Source organism: Marmota monax, unplaced genomic scaffold (genome assembly GCF_021218885.2).
Source record: "Marmota monax isolate L192 unplaced genomic scaffold, Marmota_monax_Labrador192_F-V1.1 WCK01_AAM20220418_F8-fsc00114, whole genome shotgun sequence".
NCBI classification, from domain to species: Eukaryota; Metazoa; Chordata; class Mammalia; order Rodentia; family Sciuridae; genus Marmota; species Marmota monax.
This window is the reverse complement of record NW_026694943.1, coordinates 5,760,004-5,774,687: the sequence shown is the minus strand read 5'-3', so window position 1 is coordinate 5,774,687 and position 14,684 is coordinate 5,760,004. Positions and strand designations below refer to the sequence as shown.

At 38.8% G+C, this 14,684-nt stretch overlaps 1 protein-coding gene and 1 long non-coding RNA gene across 3 annotated transcripts in view; one reads left to right on the top strand and one right to left on the bottom strand.

Annotated features, from left to right (window-relative positions):
• Positions 1-3,497, bottom strand: part of LOC124081196 (uncharacterized) — a 25,509-nt gene extending 22,012 nt beyond the window's left edge. Inside the window, exon 1 of one of the 2 annotated variants that reach the window (XR_009225220.1) lies at positions 3,237-3,497. This is a non-coding gene — a long non-coding RNA (uncharacterized LOC124081196). The remainder of the gene's footprint in view (positions 1-3,236) is intronic. The other variant, XR_006847981.2, reaches the window with a different exon arrangement.
• Fbxo5 (F-box protein 5) lies at positions 3,144-14,684 on the top strand. The gene is made up of 5 exons (XM_046427393.2): positions 3,144-3,868; positions 10,033-10,747; positions 11,549-11,639; positions 12,861-13,043; positions 13,868-14,684. The coding sequence occupies exons 1-5, from the start codon at positions 3,757-3,759 to the stop codon at positions 14,117-14,119; spliced, it is 1,353 nt and encodes a 450-aa protein (XP_046283349.1). The 5' UTR covers positions 3,144-3,756; the 3' UTR covers positions 14,120-14,684.

The following is a 14,684-nucleotide window of genomic DNA, read 5'->3' as shown; positions in this document are numbered from 1 at the left end:
AGATTCCTCTGCTTCCCATTCAATTTACTGCTAAGATCTATGTCCTCTCATCCTCTCCAATTCCATTACCACTGACTTGTCCAGAATTAATTCTCTCCTGGTATACTTTATTAGTTACCTGATTTCTCCTTGCATCCTCTCTAGATGCTGTATAATGCTGGCTACAAATAACCTCCAGATTAATCTGTCTACAAAACAAGCCTCTGATCTCAACATTCCTTTGCTCAACACTGTAATAGGTCCCCACTGCTAAATAAAACTACAACTATGCATACAATACATCCATGACTGGCATCCAGCATTAGAATGACTCCCCATTAGGGAAGTGATTTTATATATCCACCTCCTTATGCTCCGTCAAATTAAAGACCCTTGCATGTAACCTTTCCTCCATTTTGTTCCTTATACTGTAGATAGCCACCTCCTCCAATTCTCTCAAAAAGATATCCCCACAGCAGTGGTTCTCATTCAGAGGAGGCTTCACCCCCACCTCAACTCCCATGGAATTTCTGGCAATGTTTTAAGACAATTACACCTTGGGAAGGTGAATTAGAGATGAGTGATGCTGCTGAACACCCTGCAATGCACAGCATAGACTCCACAATTAAAAAAAAAAAATTATCTAGCCTAGAATGTTAATAGTGCTGATGTTGAGAAACCCTGTCCTATGGATTACTCCCTTATCCTGGCATAGAATCAACCTGTGTTCTATAAAAATTCCTCACTGTAACTTCAAATGTATTTGATCCATCCAATGTTGTATTATACCCTTATGTTGTGCACCTAATTCCATCCTGTACTGACTCCTTTATTAAAAAATGTTTAATGTTATAAAGCAAGCCCACAAATATTAAGCAACGAGGGTAAGTATACCATGTTTCAATTATTCCCATATACATCACCCTATATGTCTTGCATGCACTAAGTCTGCAAAGAGCAGTTGATCACCAAGAATAAGGGCAATTCTCTAAGGAGTTCATTTGCACCTAAAAACCCTGCAACTCTGGTGTTGATTTGCATAAAAAAGAGGTCTGTGCTTCTACTGACATTTTCTAACTTTATCCCTAAAGATGAAATTAACAGGTGTCATGAGCCTGTTAAAAGTATCAGTTAAGAATAATCAAAGCTCAAATCACTTAAGTAATAAACTGAAAAGGAGTGGTACAAATTATTCCAACATGTGACTAACTATGCTTGACTATATTACCTTATTAAAGTTATTTTGATTTTTCTAATAATATGTCAGCCTTTTTCAGAGGGGGGGGGGATCCTGCTGAACAACACTTGTAAGGGGTGGTTAAGAGACAAAGGTTATATTCCATGTGCTCAACTAGTTTAATGAGAACCCTTCCCCACTCTCAAATTTCCTACCTCTGCCCATATCTGAAAATAAAGTGAATAAAGATGATTTCTAAAGTCAAACAGGGAAGTAATGTAAAAATGTAGTCAACAACCAAGACCCCAGTAAATGTTCCAAAGCATAACAGAAAAAAGTAAATGGACTTTCTGAATCTCACTCCTAGTTGTCATGAGTTTGGTCCTTTGAACCTTTCATCTTACCATGTGAGGACTGTTTGTCAGAAATCTTCCCACTCAGCAGTTTTAGTTCCCACAAAGTGAGAATGACTTCAAAGCACAATCACCATAAAATAAAAATAATGCCAACATCTTTAACGAATTAACATTAGTTATTAATGTTAGTTGCACAGTACATAAAAGAACTTTATATAGTTTTAATATTCACTCAGCAACTCCTATGCTAAAACCCATTGGACAGTTACTCAAAGCAAGAAAAAACTCTTAATTAAAAGTTTACATGGAAACCTACAACACCCTACAGGATCTAGCTTCTCCCTACCTCTCTGGTAATTATCTTCCACTTTCCTCCTTGCTCAATGAGTTCTAGCAAGGCATTCTGGTCTTCCCAGCTCATGTAGCTGTCTGCACTGCCAGCTCAACATGTAGACAATGGTTCAAAGCGTCAGAAACTGTTCTGATCCTCCAAAGTTCTTAAAACCTATGTCTCTCTCCTCCCCATTCTTGATTCATTGTTTTATGTTGTCTTAATGTTTCTTAATGTTTACTAGTATTCTTGTAAATTTAGAAAGACTTTTGTCTTTCTAACCCATTATTTCCAGGACCTACCACCAGAGTCAGGCTAGAATAAGGTGAATGGGACACCTGCTTCAGGTACAAAACTTAAGGGGCTAACATATTTTAGTACCCAAGATTAATATTACTTTAATGGAACATTAGAAAAAGAAGATGCAAAAAAATATGAATTAATTATAAAAATTTTAGGTAAAGATGGATCCAGCCAGCACTTGTATGACTCATCCTAATCTTGGTCCTGCCTCACACAGGAACTGTGTGAACCAATTGCATTGAACACTAACTGAAAGCCAACTGCCAACTCTCCCTTCCTGAGACTACAGGAAATTAAAGGAGGGGAAATAGTAAAAGGCGGGGATTTGGGTTTTTTGAAAGCATGCATCCTGTAGCTTCACTTAAGGAGCCAAAACCTGAGTCCAAGGAATGCACCCTCACCACTTAGGTGCATGCTCAAATAATACCAGGTTCGGCATCAGTAATAATATGGTGCAATATGTCAGCAAAGATTTAACAATTACTACATCCACTCCTGTCATCGCTAGGAAAAACATTCACCCGGCCAGAGGTCTTCAGTTCAAGAAAGTTGGAATTTTATTTCTTTGAACAGCACTAATGTCTCTTGCACTTAGCGCACGGAAAGAAAAATCAGGAAGGCATACATACAAATTCAGTACACTTAACGTCGGGGTGGGGGGTGGGGAATCAATGGTGGTTGAACAACTACAGCCGAAAATACACGTAAACGCAGTAGCAAGGATTCACGTTCCGCCACGCCGGAAGGCGTAAACACCAGGCTCCAGTCTCCCGCCACAAGGCGACTAGCTTCAGGGGCCCCGCCTCTATACAAGGTCGCGCACCTACGTACCGCTACCTGCTCCGCGCCCGCCGCGCCCCGCCCGCTCAAGAGGGAACCTCGGGGCACTACAGTGCGCAAGCGCCAACCCGCCAACTCTCTGGCCTCCCGCCAAAAGCGCCTGCGCAGAGGCCTTAGACGAGGGGAGGGGCAAAATTAGGAGGGAGAGGTGAGCGCGCCTAAATCCTAGAGAGGCGGGCTCCGTAGGGCTTGGGGGAGGGTTCGTCTTCCGGAAAGCCTGGATTCCCGGACGACCAGAGTCGCCGCTCACCGGACTCCCGCTTGTGAGACGATCGAAGAACGTTGGATATCGTTTGTTCCCGTCAGAGATCTTCGGAGAAACCAGAGCTGTCTTCTGGCTAATAATGGGGCTTGAAGAAGGGCCGTTCCCAGGACGGCGGAGTGAACTGCGGAGGGTGTACGCATGCGTGGTAGGCTCTCTCCACGTGCAGCTGGACCGCGGGCTCCCTGTACTCCTAGGCCCCGCCCAGGCTGCAGCATCTTTGGGGACTAGTGGAGCAGGATGGAAGGGGGTTGGGCTTCGCGGCTGGGCCCCGCCTCAGCAGCCTTCAATTGGGCGTGGGCGAGGACGTCCCCTCCCACTGCCTTCCTATTGGCGCGCGCGTGCGAGAGACGCTCCTCATTGGGCCGCGAGGATTTGGGCACCAAATTCAAAGATTTTAAAAGTACCAGCTGGCGCCTTTTAAGAACTACAGCCCTGTGAAGCAGGCACTCGCTTCGCCGCTGGTGTGGCCGAAACCACACCTGAGGCGGACCCCAAGTCCACTGGCATGAGCTGGCGCCCCTGCAGCTGCGTCACACGGCCTTTCTCCTGCTCTTGCAGCTCTTGCTCCTGTAGCTCCAGCGCGCTGACAGCCGCCGGGTGCCCTCGCTGCCCAGACGGTGAGTGAGGGGAACCCAAGTGTAGTAGCGCATTCAGTTAGGGGTGCATGGTGAGGGACGCAGTCTGCTACACCTGACCCTGCATTCTCCCCAGCCTGGTCGCGTGGCCTCTCGCAGGACCCTGGGGCGGGCGACGGTCGCGATGGTTCTCAGATGGGGGGGAGAGAGAAGTCGGGGGTTCTCAAAGGGGAGGCCAGATGTGTTGGGAAGCGGTGGCTAACCGCGGGGTCCCGCCGCCCATGCGGAACCTGGGCTGAGCTGCGGGGAGGTAGGGCGGTGGCAGACCAGGCTGCACCTAATCCCGGGAAGGTCGGCCCGCCCACCCGCTTGAATGGGCGCCAAAATGCCCCCTCCCCGCCCCCACCCGCGCTGGAGCTGACAGGCTGCGCGCGGGACACCCCAGGGCCGCCAGGTGCCTGCCCCTCTCCCCGCGTCCCTCTCCCCGCGTCTCTCTCCTCGCGTCTCTCTCCTCGCCCCCTCTTCTGCATCCACGCACACCTCTCAGCCCAAGCCCGCTCCCGGATGCTCCTCCTGGGGCTGGCTGGCGGGCGCGGGAGATCCTGCTCGCGGTGATCTCCCGCCTCCGGAGTCCCGCGCCCGCAGGGGACGGCCCACCCACCCCGCCGGATTTTCAGGGTCTCCTCCCCACTCCCGCCAAATGGAGAGGACCCCCCCCCCCCCGTCCCACATCGGACCAAGCTCCATTGGGACATCCAGACAAAAACGTCAGTTTTATCCTTTTTTCCCTCTTTTTGCTCTGTAACTCAATCTCAAGGCCTAGATTCGAGAGGGAAGGGTTAAAATAAAAGCACTTTTTAATACAAACCTGTGAATTTGTCTAGGGTATTTAGCCAATTTGTGAGAATTGAAAAAGTGATTTTTATTTGGTTGTATTCCTGAACAGCTACATAGTCCTTTATTACAAAATTTAGGTAGATTGGAGGGCACTCCAACGCTTATTTTTATCTTCTTTGTTGCCATCTCTAAATGAAGTCCTAATGCATATTTTACCTCACAAATGGCCCCAAATGGAAAAAATAGCAAATCTGTATTCCAGTGTTTGGTAATGTCTCATTCATTAGAAAAGGAATCAAGTAGTAAAAGAAATTAATTTTAACGGGTTCAATAATATATACTTCTAAAATATCCTGATACCTAACTCTGCCTTCGAAATTCTGAACGTTGATGTCTTTATGATGGAATTTTTTTTCCCTCCAGTTTTCTAACTACCTTTCTCTCTTAAAAGCATTTACTGCTTCCAAGGTTTTATTTCTACCTGTTTACAGATTTGAGAAAACTAAATATCGCATCCAAATACTTTTGAAAGTAGGCTTTCCTAAAATTTTCTGTTGAGGATTATGGCTGATTTACAGCTTTGGCCATAGGTCTTGGCTCTCAGATTCTTAAGGAATGAGCATGTGTAGCCTTGTGCACATGGTGGCTTCTATAGAGTGTCTAGATTGGGAAGTTAAATGGAAGGTCAGATTTGTAGAGTTTGTCATAATACCACTTGTTTCATGATTGAACTGAGTTGGTTAATAAAGAGTTTTTTAAAATGCAGTATTTGAGTATCATTAGTATCTGTTTTAGGGAAAATGAGAATAGTAATGGAAGGACACTGTTCCAATTAACAAAGGCTGGGCAGGTATTTTCATTTGAACTTGGATCTGTTTCCCAAATTTTTGCTTTGGAGGATATTTTACTGCTTTTAAATGTTAATGATGTGCAACTTGAGGAGTATAAGGAGTTTAATTTCTTCCTCCCATTTTATAGATGAGGAAACAGACTTTGAGAAAAAGTCAGTGTCTTTCCCCAACTCTGTAAATAAGGCTGTACATTGGATGGCTCAAACCTTAATTCCTAGGGTATTGTTATTTCACTTTCCCTAGTCATCAACATCCAGTACATTAGCAACATAATTATGTCTTTATCCTCCTACATAATAGACCTTGAACCTACCCAGTTATCTTCATTTCCACTGCAGTCACCCTAGTCCCCAACTCTACTCCTATGGTAAAATACTTTACTAACCTCCTAGCCTTCACTTTTACCTTCCTGCACAGCTTCACCACAGCTACCAATGATCTTTTTAAAATGTAAACCAAATTTCTCTCCTTTATTTGGAACAATGCAAAGGTTCAACCTACCCTATGACTGTTCCACTTCTCCAACATTATTTCTGAGTCATTCTCCCCATCTTACTAAGTTGCAGCACTATTATTACTCTTTTTTGAACATTAAGAATTTACATTTTGCTTGCTTGTGTTTCCTTGCTTCCTTGTGTTTCCCTGAATCTGGAATTTTCCTAACAGATTTCCACAAGGATTCTAGATTTCAGAATATCACCTTCTGTAAAGGTCATCCCTGATTAATGTCTTCCTCACTCCATACTATCATTAAATATTGTATAAATGAATAAAGAGGCAGAACTGGACTCTTGACCCTATTTGCTAACTTCAAGAGGCTATAGAATCAAGTAATAGTCTCTCCCTTTATCTGGATAGTATCAGGTCAATTATGGATACAGATAGTTCCCAAAGAGTTTGGGAACACTTGACTTGGTCTTTGGAAAGTACCTGACTAGTTAAAGGCATGCTCTTAGCCTTTGCAAGCAGTTTACTTCTGCTTCCTTTCCTGTTGACAGTGGTATTTAAATCAACCTACTTTTCAGTATTGTTATGGAGATGAAAAATTCATTACAGTCACTTCATATGTTAAAATTAAATCTACAACCAGTATCCAGATTTTATTTCCTTTCTCAAATAAAAACCACCAAGAGCATCCTGTAGAACCAAAAAATAAGGAATGTTCAAAAAACAAAATGATGTGTCATTTGCAGATATGTCAAATGAAAGTCAGCACCAGCTGAAAGAGCTTGCCATAGTGAAAGCTGGAACAAGTTGAGAAAAAAACTTAAGTAGTATTGGATTATGATTCAAAACCCATGAGTCTATGCTGATATAAATGGTTGAAAAAGGAAAGAAATGGGATAAAATAGATAATCTGCAGAGAGATTCCAAAAGATTATGTATTTACTCCCCTTTGAAAAATAGAAATTTAGACAAAAAGTACAAAAGTCAGCACTTCTCAGAAGTGTAAGCTGTATAGTGATTTTTCTTTTTAAATACTATGATATCAGGAGGTAACTGAAAGGATAATAACCTGATCAGTTCAGCCTGGTGCTTAAGATAAACATTGGAAGTGATAAGTTACTATATTAATAACTTTTACCTTCTATAGGACGTAATGACAGCATTTTATTTGTGTCTTTTTTCCTAAAAACCCACAACCCCAGACCATAAAAAAACATTAAACAAATCCCCATTGATGGGCATTCTATAAGGAAAGTCAGAAATTGGCACAAACAAGGGGTGTCTACCGGAACATGACAGTGGATCTTGGATGGGATTCTGGAGCACAAGAAAGCAATAGGTAGAAACTGAAAACAACTAAAATGTGTATTTTACTTAATAATGCATCAATATTTGTTCATTATTTGTGACATGTACACCATGGTAATCTGAGTTGGGTACTGGTGCTGAATGTATAGGGGATTCTGTACGGTTCAAATGAAAATACAATAGCTGGCGTGTAAGGCTCTGGGTTCAAGCCCAGCACCAAAGCAAAAAAAGAAAAGTGTTGGCACCATAGTGATAGGTACAGATTCTAATCTTGGTCTTAGGAAACGGCTGACATTTTATGTCTGTCTTCATTGTGTCAGGCACTGTATTGTTTGCTTGAGATTGCATCATAAGCAATAGCAGTTGTGTTAAGGAGTTTACAGTAAGCTTACAAATTTAAAATTGATTGAGCTAGGAAGCAGGGTTTGATGTGGTCTAAGAAGACCTCAAAAAAATAAAATGAAACATGAAGCTTTACGTGAATAATAAACTAGGAAGGCGTTAACCAGACAAAGGCAGCCAAAAAGATACTCTGGCAGAGAAAATACATACCTTGAATGAATATAAAACTTCTTGCATCATAAATTCTGGCTTTTTGGTCACTTGTAAACAGGTTTGTGCCACATTCCCAGGTGAGATAGTGGAAAAAGCAGGGGATTTACAGTCCAGTGATATGGCTTTCTTATCTCATGATCAGATCTTTTGCAATCTACTTAGCTGAGCTTGACTGTGCTCCATTATCAAAACAGGCTAATGATAACTTTTTTTTTAAGTGAGGACTAATTAGTTGTTTGAGAATATTGGAAATCACAAACTTTTAAACAAATATAAAATATTTGAATCATTGCTAGCTGTATTTTAAAGGACTGTCTATTTAAGAAATTGTGTTGAATAAAAGAGGTTCTATAGGACATTCTTCCCAAATCTGGGTTCTAGAAACAGGGAATATACCTTTGAAAAAGGAGTTCCTGGAGGTCAGCTTCACGCCTCTTTGCTTTAGGCACCTAAAGTAAAAATTATGCCTTTGATAGGCTGCTTCTGCTTTTTTATCTTCTCATATAAATTGTGATCCTATGTAAATCAAACTTAATTCTCTAGTTGAGACAAGAATAGGGAAAAAAGCCTTGATTGGTGTTTTTTACCAATAAAGGAAACCACTTAATTTGTTCTTAGGATTAGGGTTAATTGGGAAGTTAGAATTTATTTATGTACTCTTTTTTAATATTTTTTTAAGTGGGCAAAATATCTTGTATTTTACATTTATGTGGTGCTAAGGATCAAACTCAGTGCCTCAAGCATGCTAGGTGAGCACTCTACTGAGCTACAACCCCAGCCCTATTTATGTACTCTTTATGTCCCTGAACTCTTAGTTAAAACTTAATTTTTAGGTTTAGTGGGATACTAAAGCATAGAACTGTCACTGTCAAGCATCAGGATGTTAAAGGGAGCCTCCAACTGCAAGTTTACTTGATAGAAAGGTATATTTGTACTTTGGATTGAAAAGTTTTGCTCTCAGTAAAACCAGTTATATTAATATGGACAAATTACCAATATTTAATACATAAAAACTGTAGTTTTCTACTTGGGAATAAAGGAAATGTTGCCATTACCACCTCCTTTGTGCTGTATTTTGTGATAATTGGTTACCGAAGACATTTGTTGTTACACCTTGTGGTTGGGGGCTGCTACTGATGTCTAAGAGTAAAGGCTGCTAAACAGCCACATGTCCAGGGAGCACATAAGAGCAAGAATTAAGTGAGTAGAGATAGAGAAACCCTGCTTTAAAGCTGCCTTTTCCATGTGTCTTAACTAATGTCTTAGGCACTGAGGATTGTGTAAAAGCACTGATTAGATCTTTCACTCTTTTAAGGTTAAGATTGAATCAGTAATTAAGAATTCTAATGAGTAATGTTCAGAAATAGTTACATGATTTGTTGATAGTATTTTTTTTTCCTCTTATGCTACTTATAACCAGTATGTTGTCTTAAGTTGTTTAAAGCAATTGCACAGTAATTCACACCTGCTGACCTATTCCCCTCGAGTTATTAAATATGGTTTTATAATGATTGGAGTGTCATGTTTATTTGTCAAGTCTTAATTCTGACTGGTAGCTGAAGTACTTTGATTCTTTGGTTAATTAGTCATGAAACACCTTTGCTCAGTGATTGAATATAGCAACATTTTTAGCACGTTAAGCCAGATATAGAGAGATGTCCCTTTGACTGAGTTTATTCATTACAGTACACAAACACTTTTAAGTGTATCTGCACAGTCACCTAGAGCCTCAATCAGAATAAAACTTGGAGATGAAAACTGGGAGTTTAGGTATACATTAACGTATGAATGTTCAAAGTCCAGGGTAGAAACACCGATTCTGGAAATGTTTGTGATTACTTTGAGGATGATTTTAACTTTGGGCCCTACTCTTTGTCATATCACATTCCTCATTTGTTACATGAGTTCAGATGTATATGGTTCCTTTTCCCATTGTTTTTTACTTAATCAAATGTAGATTCTAAATAGTCAAATTTTACACATATATAGATTCAAAAGCAATCTGTCCTGAAGTCTTCAAGAATATGTATGTCTATAAGATTTAAATATTTCCACATGTATTGTCATTTCAATTAAACTTGGATAATTTCAGTTTTATAGGCAAATGCATGTAGGCAATACATAGTTCTAAGAGAATGCAAAGTTATTGAATCTTGCATATTCCAATCTAAATTTTGCAATTAAGAAGTAAATGTGTTCTTTTTGTAGGTTGTAAAGAAGAAGGTTTCACTTTTTCTGGCAAAATGAAGTGTGATTTTAATTGTAACCATGTTCATTCTGAATCGAAACTGGTAAAACCAGATGAAAGTGGAAGACAAGGCTCCTACACTCCTGCATATTTAGAAGGTTCTTGTAAAGACTGCATTAAAAACTATGAAAGGTTATCATATATTGGGTCACCAGTTGTGAGCTACAGGACTAAAGAACTTGAACCTAAAAGCAAACCCTTGCATAACAAAGAAAATCAACATGTGCAACAAACACTTAATAGTCCCAATGAAATAGAAGAACTGGACACCAGTAGACTTTGTGAAGACAGTGGGTATTCCTCATTTACTCAGCAAAGTATCCTCAATGAATATGAAGAGAGTAGCTTTTCACTCGAGGAAGATTTCAGAAACAGCCCACAGTCCTGCCTACTACAGACACAAAGCCCAGAATATCCCAACAAAAACTTGCTGCCAGTTCTTCATTTTGAAAAAGTGGTTTGTTCAACATTAAAAAAGAATGCTAAGAGAAATCCTAAAATAGATCGAGAAATGCTGAAGGAAATTATATCCAATGGAAATTTTAAACTCCAGAATATAATTGGCAGGAAAATGGGCCTAGAATGTGTAGATATCCTTGGTGAACTCTTTCGAAGGGGACTCAGACATCTCCTAGCAAATATTTTGACACAGCTCAGTGATATGGACTTAATCAAGTAAGTATTATTGCTTAGAGTATATGAGTATAATCTACTGTACATTTCTGTTAGATATCTCAGTATCTCAGTTCTATCAGCTGATACAAAGACTGATGTAGTAGTCTGACGATGTTTAATTGAAATAATGACTGTTTGATCACTGGCACTTATTTCACTACTTGTGTGCCACTAAGATGAAAGAAAATCTTATAGAAGTATGTATTTAATGTGATCATTATGAATTTCATGTTCACTGTTAGAAAACTGTTTCTATTGTTTGGCATCTTTTGTTTCTTTTAGTTCTGAAATTTCTAATTAATTAGTTATGTCTCTGGAGATAAACTACATATCTACAGTCTGCATATCTAATACGCCTATGACTTTTTGCCACGCTTGAAGTATAAAATATTTTTAGACCAGTTTTTAAGTGTGGGGCTCAAAGATTGTACCCTTTTCTTTTATCATAATGGGCTTTTCAAGTAGATTTCTGCTAATAGTGGTATGTCCTAGAGTACTTCGAAATGTGTCTGCACTTTTTAATAAAGTACAAAGAGTGATCCTTAACCTGGATATACAAGAATTACTTGATGAGGAGCTATTTAAAAAATATAGAAACCTGAGCCCCATTTTAGACCAGTTAAACCCAAATGACTAGCCCTGGGCATCTGTCCTTAAGTCTCAAATGCCTAAAACCATTCTAATGGATAGTTTTTGAAAAACACTTAAATGTCATTTTTATACTTAGTGTTTCTCTACTATATCCATCTTAGCATATTTTTGGTGCTTTATTTGTTTCTTTTGTGGTCATTTATTTTCCAGTATGTCCAAAGTGAGCACAGCCTGGAAGAAGATTCTAGAAGATGATAAGGCAACATTCCAGTTATACAATAAAGCAATGCAAAGAGTTACTGTAAGTCTTTGCAATTGATGTTTTCTTTTTAAAATATACTGCTACTACTCTTACCTTTAGAAATAAAGGTGAAATAGGAAAGAAAAAAGTAATCTAGAAACCCTTTCCCAAAAGGAAAAATGCTTTGCAAATAATTTTAGCCTTTCACAGAACTGATTAAGAAACCAAATTCAAAAAATAAAGGGAATTCCACCTCAGTTGTTTATGTATTTATTGGGTTCCCTCTAGAAATAGAATGCCCAAACTAATAAGGGAGAAATAACTTAAGTTTTCATGTACTGACCATCTAGCCAATCTTGGAAAGAGATTTAATTTGCAATTCTTAGTTATTAATAGATGGTGATGGCCATGTCATCTACTGGTGATAGGGGCTATCCGGGCGTGGTGGCTCACACCTGTAATCCCAAAGACTCAGAGAGGCTGAGGCAGGAGGATCGAGAGTTCAAAAGCCAGCCTCAGCAACTTAGTGAGACACTTAGCAACTCTGTGAGACCCTGTCTCTAAATAAAATATTTTTTAAAAAGGGCTGGGAATGTGGATTACTGGGTTCAATCCTCAGTAACAAAAAAATAATAATAATAATAGGGGCTATAAAAAGTATACTTTTCTTGCCAGAAAAACAGTAATATCAATATATGGAAGATTCTTACTGTGGAAGGGAAATATGTTTATATTTCTAAAATACTTGGTAACTATAGATGTGTCTAAGAATTGAGATCAATGCATGATTAAAAGTTTGGGCTTTAGAATTGGACAGGCTTAGGTACAAAAATTTGGTGCTACTACTAAATAAATGACTTTATACAAGTATTGCTTAATTCTCCAGGTTGAATTTCTTTACTGGTATTAATGAAAACTCTAGTATAAAAGACTATAAATCTGTTAAATACTGTAGTGACACTTATACTTGGCTCCTGCCTTCTACTGGTGATAGGAAGAATGACCATTTGTTCTGTCTTTGACATTGTTTAGTATTAAATACCTCATAGACTACACATATAAAGTGATTTCTCAGTTTCTGATTCGCTTTCCATCAAGAATTAGGCTTCAAATTCTGAATAGTTATTGTGGCTATGTTTAAGCATGTGCAGCTACGTTAGATGTAGGGATAAGTTCCTTTCAGTCCTGTTTGACCTTTCCTATGTGTACAAATCTACGTGATTGGTTGTTGAATTGATATAGCAAAGGAAATATAACTCCTGTTGAAATTTCTTTAATTAGGAAAACAGCATTAAGTGTTCACCACATGCTTCAACCAGAGAATATGTTATGTTCAGAACTGCATTAGCTTCTGTTCAAAAATCTGCAACACATATTCCTCCCCCCAAAAGTGTGCAAACAAAGTTATCCAGTCAACGTGATCCGAAAAGTTCTACATACAGTCGGCACAATGAATTCTCTGAGGTAATTTTATGTTTAATCAATGAATTACAAACATGGGGCATTTACTTTTTTAAAAAACTTTTAAAGAAATAGAAAAGAATTTTTCAAGGTCAAAATATAACTTAGCTCTTAATACTAACTAATGTATTCTCTTCTAAATTGGAAGAGATGTTGATGTTCATTGAAATTTAATTATATCATAATTAGAACAATTAGGGAATTAATAGTTCTTCTGCCCCCTTCATTTCAACTCCCAGAAATGGCTTTAAAAGCCAGGTGCAGTGGCACACACCTGCAGTCTCAACAGCTCAGGAGGCTGAGGCCAGAGGATCATGACTTCAAAGTCAGCCTCAACAAACTCAGTGAGACCCTGTCTATAAATAAAACACAAAACAGGGCTAGAGATTTGTCTCAATGGTCAAGTACCCCTGAATTCAATCCCGGAATCCCCCCTCCCCCGCTTTAAAAAAAAAAAGATGGCTTAAAAAGAACTCAAGGTAAAAGAGCACCCAGCTCCTCAGTGAAGCTAGGAAGGCTTTATAGAAATGGTGGCATTTAAGTTATTCATTGATGTGCAAGTAGCCTTCAGTGTCTATTTAAGACCTAGCCTGAGGTAAAAGGCAATATATCTAAAAGTGGCAGTGGCCACTGAATCCCCTGACAAGTAATGCTGTCACCCATTGAACATTTAGTCTCCTTAAGGGAAAGAAGTCTTATGTGTGATGGTAGTGCTTTAAATATGTAAGGGGGAGCAGAGGTACCCTTCTTGTTTTTACTATAACTAAATTACATTCAGTCCTTACTGAAATTTATGGGTTTTGTTCTTTTTTTTTTTTTTTTTTAAGGTTGCCAAGACTTTGAAAAAGAACGAAAGCCTCAAAGCTTGTATACGCTGTAAGTCACCTGCAAAATATGATTCCTATTTACAACGTGCAACCTGCAGAAGGGAAGGCTGTGGATTTGATTATTGTACAAGGTGTCTGTGTGATTATCATTCCACCAAAGACTGTGTGAATGGCAAGCTCCTGAAAGCCAATTGTAAAATGGGTCCTCTTCCTGGTACTAAAAAAAGCAAAAAGAATTTACAAAGATTGTGATCTGTTATTAAATCAATTATAAATGTGCATGAGGGTTAGTTAGAAAATGTTAGGTTTTAATCTTACCCCCCCAAAAAAATGGTTGTGATTTTTTTTTTGCTTTTTATATTGAAATCAATGTATCTGGGATTTTTCCCCCAGTAAATAGAAGACACACAACTTCTTAAAATATTTTATGACTTAATGTGAAAAAGCTTAAAATTCTCAGTACAAAACAAAATTTAAATATTTTTTAAAAAAGGGAAAACTACTTAGTTACTGTCTACTAGCATTTGAGACATCTTGTTTCACTAAATTAATGCCAATTAAAATATCAATTTCTGGAGTCTGTTAATTTAAATGTTTGTTTACCTTTCTTAAACTTTTTTTTCAGTGTATATATTTCTCAAGAATGTATCCTTTGTAAAGTCTTCGTGTTTTCCTTATTTCTGAAGTTGGTTTTAATATTTTTGTATATGTGTAAATATGTCTATTTTTATGTGTCAAAGTAAAAAATAAGTGTATTGTATATACCTATAGATAAATTTTGTTATGAATAAAATTGTTATGAACTTAATAATATCTG

Excerpts from the sequence above, each read along its gene's own strand:
- Fbxo5 (XM_046427393.2), top strand. The coding sequence starts at position 3,757 with ATGAGCTGGCGCCCCTGCAGCTGCGTCACACGGCCTTTCTCCTGCTCT. Across the intron at positions 3,869-10,032 it reads GTGCCCTCGCTGCCCAGACG|GTTGTAAAGAAGAAGGTTTC; the intron begins GTGAGTGAGGGG and ends TTCTTTTTGTAG. Across the intron at positions 13,044-13,867 it reads GGCACAATGAATTCTCTGAG|GTTGCCAAGACTTTGAAAAA; the intron begins GTAATTTTATGT and ends TTTTTTTTTAAG.